The following is a 3885-nucleotide window of genomic DNA, read 5'->3' as shown; positions in this document are numbered from 1 at the left end:
TAAAGGAAAGCTGAAGTCGGATCGTAAGCACGGTTTCCAGTTTCACTTAGCGACCGCTTCGGTTAATGACCTGTCGCTAGTTCTGCTCCTGCATCCCGCCTGTTCCCCTGCGAGATGGGCTGCCAATGCTGGTTTTAATGTGTTGCTTGCTGCATTTGTTGTACTGCTGGCCGTCTCAAAAAAATATCAATTTTAAAAAATATATATAATTTGCATGATCAGTATTTACAGAAGAAGTCATTATGGCAGTTCTGTGGAACACATTAAGCCACGAATCGTGGTTTGCAAACTATTGAGCACTGTCTTCCTTGAAACAGATTTTGGGGTGGGGGGTGGAAGGTTTGAGGGGCCAAGCTAGAAGAGTGACTGTGTTATATATCCTTGTCTGTCGCTTGTCCAACTCCATCTCCCCCAACCCTCTATTTAAAACTCGCTTATCCGCTTCTCTTCCACCCTTCCTCCCCTTGGACACCCAGTGTTGTAGAGGTGAGAGATGCCACCCCCTCCTCCTCCCCAACTCCATCCAGATGCCTGTTGCACCTGGAACAATGCTGGAGGGGGGGGTCCCTCCGTCCCCCAACATTGGCATCTGTCCGAATCTGCTTGGCATTGCCAGCCTGGTCTTAACCAACAGATCAGCTGGACGGGCTGCGTTTTGGGGGTGGGCCTTACCACCCCCTCTTCCTCCCCCAACTCCATCCAGATGCCTGTTGCTCCTGGAACAATGCTGGAGGGGGGGTCCCTCCATCCCCCAACATTGGCATCTGTCTGAAACTGCTTGGCATTGCCAGCCTGGTCTTAACCAACGGATCAGCCAGTCGGCTGCATTTTGGGGGGTGGCCCTTACCACCCCCTCTTCCTCCCCCAACTCCATCCAGATGCCTGTTGCTCCTGGAACAATGCTTGGGGGGGAGCTCCGCTGTTGGCATTGGCATCTGTCCGAATCTACTTGGCATTGCCAGCCTGGTCTTACCAACGGATCAGCCAGACGGGGGCTGCCTTTTTTTACGGGGTGCGAGGGTGGGAAGACAGGATGGCGTGTGGAGGGGGGAGGGGAATTTGAAGTCGAAGCCTTCCTAGGTGCCCCCACCCCTTCATCCGACTCGGTGGGGGGTTGGGGGAAGAGACACCGAAAGTTTGGGAAGTTGCGCCGCCCTTGCCGGCTTCCTTTTTAGTGCCGCTTGGCAGTTTTGGAAGTTTTGCGCTCGGGTGTGTGTGGGGGAGAGGCAGAAAACCGCGGCGGCGGTATTGGGGGGGTGGGGAGATAAGCTGAAAAGACACGCGTGGATCTGGCAGGTGGATCTCTTCGGGTGCGGGGAAGAAAGAAAAAGGAAGGAGGAAAAAAAGAGCCCTGAACTTAGTCCAACCGGGGGGGGGGAATGTATCATTAACAGAGCCGAGGTCAAGCTCGGGACGGGGGTGGGGGTGGGTTCCTCCAGGGAGGGGAATTGGGGGGGGACAGAGAGAGAGAGAGAGAGATCAATAACTCTTTGGCGACCGCGATGTCTGCAGCGGTGTCGGCGCCCCCTCGCTGGCCGTAATGTCAAGCCCGCCGCCGGAGGCGCGTCGTAGCCGCTCCCGGGGCGTATTAAATAAATAAATTAAAAAAAAAAAAAAAAAGAACTGCCGGCGCTGGCTGCTGGAGTCCGGCGGCGCCCCCTGGCGGCCCCCGCCTCCTCCTCCTCCTCCCCCGCCGCCGTCGCCGCCGCCTCGCCAGCCTCCTCCTCCGGCGGCGGCGCCTGCAAGGTGTAGCTGCTGTTGCCGCCGCCGCCTCCACCTCCTCCTCCTCCTCTTCTCCGCTTGCTGCTGCTGCTGGCGGCGGCGGCTTCTCTTCTGCTCGAAGAGAACCCGGAGAGGCCCCGCCGCCGCCGCCACCACCACCATGCCGGCCATCAAAAGGGAGCGCCCGGATCGCGAGGAGCTGGCGCTGGCCGCCTTCCACCACCCGCAACCCATGGACTACCTGCTTCCCTTAGCCGCCGCCGCCGCCGCTTCTTCCCTGCCGGTGGTGACTCCGCACCCGCCGCCGGCTTACGAGCAGCTCTTCGCCGCCGCCGTCGCCCAGCAGCAGCAACAGCAGCAACAGCAACGCGCCTACTTGGAGTTCCACGCCGCGGCCGCCCCCCCGCCGCCCCCTCTGCCCGAGGAGCTGGTGCTGGAGCGCTTCTCCTCCGCCTCCGTCGCCGCCGCGCCGGACTTCCAGCCCTTCTTCGACCGCGGCGAGCCCTGCCTGGAGGTGGAGTGCGGCGACAACCGAGCCCTGCTCTACATCCGCAAACTCTGCCAGGGCAGCAAAGGACCCTCCATCCGTTACCGGGGCGAGTGGCTCACCCCCAACGAGTTCCAGTTCGTCAGCGGCCGGGAGACGGCCAAGGACTGGAAGCGGAGCATCCGACACAAAGGTAACTCCCGGGCGCCGGAGGTCCCTCGCCCACCCGACCGACCACCCACCCGAAAGCGGGCGCGGACGGAACCGGGGAAGCTGGCAGGTGTGGGGGGGGGAGGCCAGGCTGGCCTCTCTCTCCCTCTCCCGAGGCTCTTGGGGTGGCAGGCGCTCTGTTCATGGGCAGAGGCACTCTTGCCACTTGCTCCCTTGGCTCTTCAATGGAGGGGGGCTAAGGGATATAGGAGGGGGTAGGGGCTATAGGAGCCGGGAGGGGGTAGGGGATATAGGAGCGGGGAGGGGGAGCTCCGATGAAGGGGGGCCCATGGTTTTTTGGGGGGGGGATTGTTTTGTTTTTTACCGAGTCTTGACACCCCACCGCGGGATCTTTGCTGGGGAGGGGGCGCTTGGGCTTGGATGGTGGTGGTGGTGATGGGACACACGGTAAGGATGCATGCAGGTCTCCTTGGATCGCGCGCAGCTTGCTTTGGAAAGAGGCTGGCGAAGGGTGTGGGGGGGAGAGAATGTTTTTCCTTTCCCTCCCCCTTCCTCGCTCCCCGGGTTTTTGGGGGAGCCGGGGCGCGTGCACGCCCGCCGAGGGAGGGAGGGGAAAAAAAGCCAAGAGAGTGCGTGTCGGAGTTCCCCCGCGTGGTTGGAAAGTTGCGCAGAGGCGCGCGAGAGACTTCGGAGGTGCGTCCGTCCCCCAGCTCGGGGCGGGCGGAGGGAGGGAGGGAGGGGGAGGGAGGGAAGGAAGGAAGGAAGGAGGGAGGGAGGGAGCTTTCCTCCCGTTTGCCGGGGGTGGTGGTGGCGGTGGCGGTGGCGGCGGGGGGAGGCAGACGGAGCGCTGGAGCCGCGCGTTCACTCCAAAACCCCCCGGCCGCCTGGCGCGGAGCGCAAACCTTCTTCGCTGCCGCCAATGGAGCCGCGGCGACCTTCTAAGGCCGGAACGCTCCGAGACGGCGGCGGCGGCTTCTTTGGCGCCTGGAAGCGGGTGGGTGGCTGCTCGGAGCGGGGTGGTGGTGGTGGAGGAAAGGAACTGCGGGGCTCCGGAAACACGCGGGTGCGCGGGGCTGGAGAGGCCGGCTTTGCGATCTCCGGAGTCGGGGGCGCCGGCGGCGTTCAAGGCAGGCTGGACCAGCTGTTGTTGACCGTCGGAGGCGCTTGGCCAGCCTGCCCGGCGGCGTCCTGTGAACTGGGCTCGGCTGCGGGGAGGAGGCCGCGCTAATGCGAACCCCCCCCCATCCCTTGTGCCTGACTGCTGCTGTCCGATGCCCCCCCCCCCCACCAGTTCTCGGGGCGGGGGGGGGGGTCTCGGCTTGTAGCTGCGGGGAAAGGAGCCCTTCGCCCGTCCCCTCGGGAGTCTATCCTGCCCTCTTGGCTCTTGCATCGCCAGCCGCTTTTTTTGGGGGGGGGGATCGGTCCCTCATTTGGGGAAGGGGAGCAGAAGCTGAAAAGGGGGATCCACGGAAGGCAGGTGGGCAGCCAGGGCTGGGGTCTCCCTC

General features: G+C 63.2%; 1 protein-coding gene across 4 annotated transcripts in view; it reads left to right on the top strand.

Annotated features, from left to right (window-relative positions):
* The first annotated feature begins 1681 nt into the window (after positions 1–1681).
* Positions 1682–3885, top strand: part of SAMD11 (sterile alpha motif domain containing 11) — a 113185-nt gene continuing 110981 nt past the window's right edge. The window contains exon 1 of one of the 4 annotated variants that reach the window (XM_058161293.1): positions 1682–2402. In XM_058161293.1, coding sequence (XP_058017276.1) covers positions 1883–2402 — 520 coding nt within the window. In that variant the 5' untranslated portion in view covers positions 1682–1882. Of the gene's footprint in view, positions 2403–3177; positions 3375–3885 lie in introns of those variants that run through there. The other 3 variants (XM_058161291.1, XM_058161292.1, XM_058161294.1) reach the window with 3 other exon arrangements.

Source organism: Ahaetulla prasina, chromosome 18, assembly GCF_028640845.1.
Source record: "Ahaetulla prasina isolate Xishuangbanna chromosome 18, ASM2864084v1, whole genome shotgun sequence".
Classification (NCBI taxonomy): domain Eukaryota; kingdom Metazoa; phylum Chordata; class Lepidosauria; order Squamata; family Colubridae; genus Ahaetulla; species Ahaetulla prasina.
Note: the sequence above shows the minus strand (reverse complement) of the source record. Positions and strands in the feature narration are given on the sequence as shown.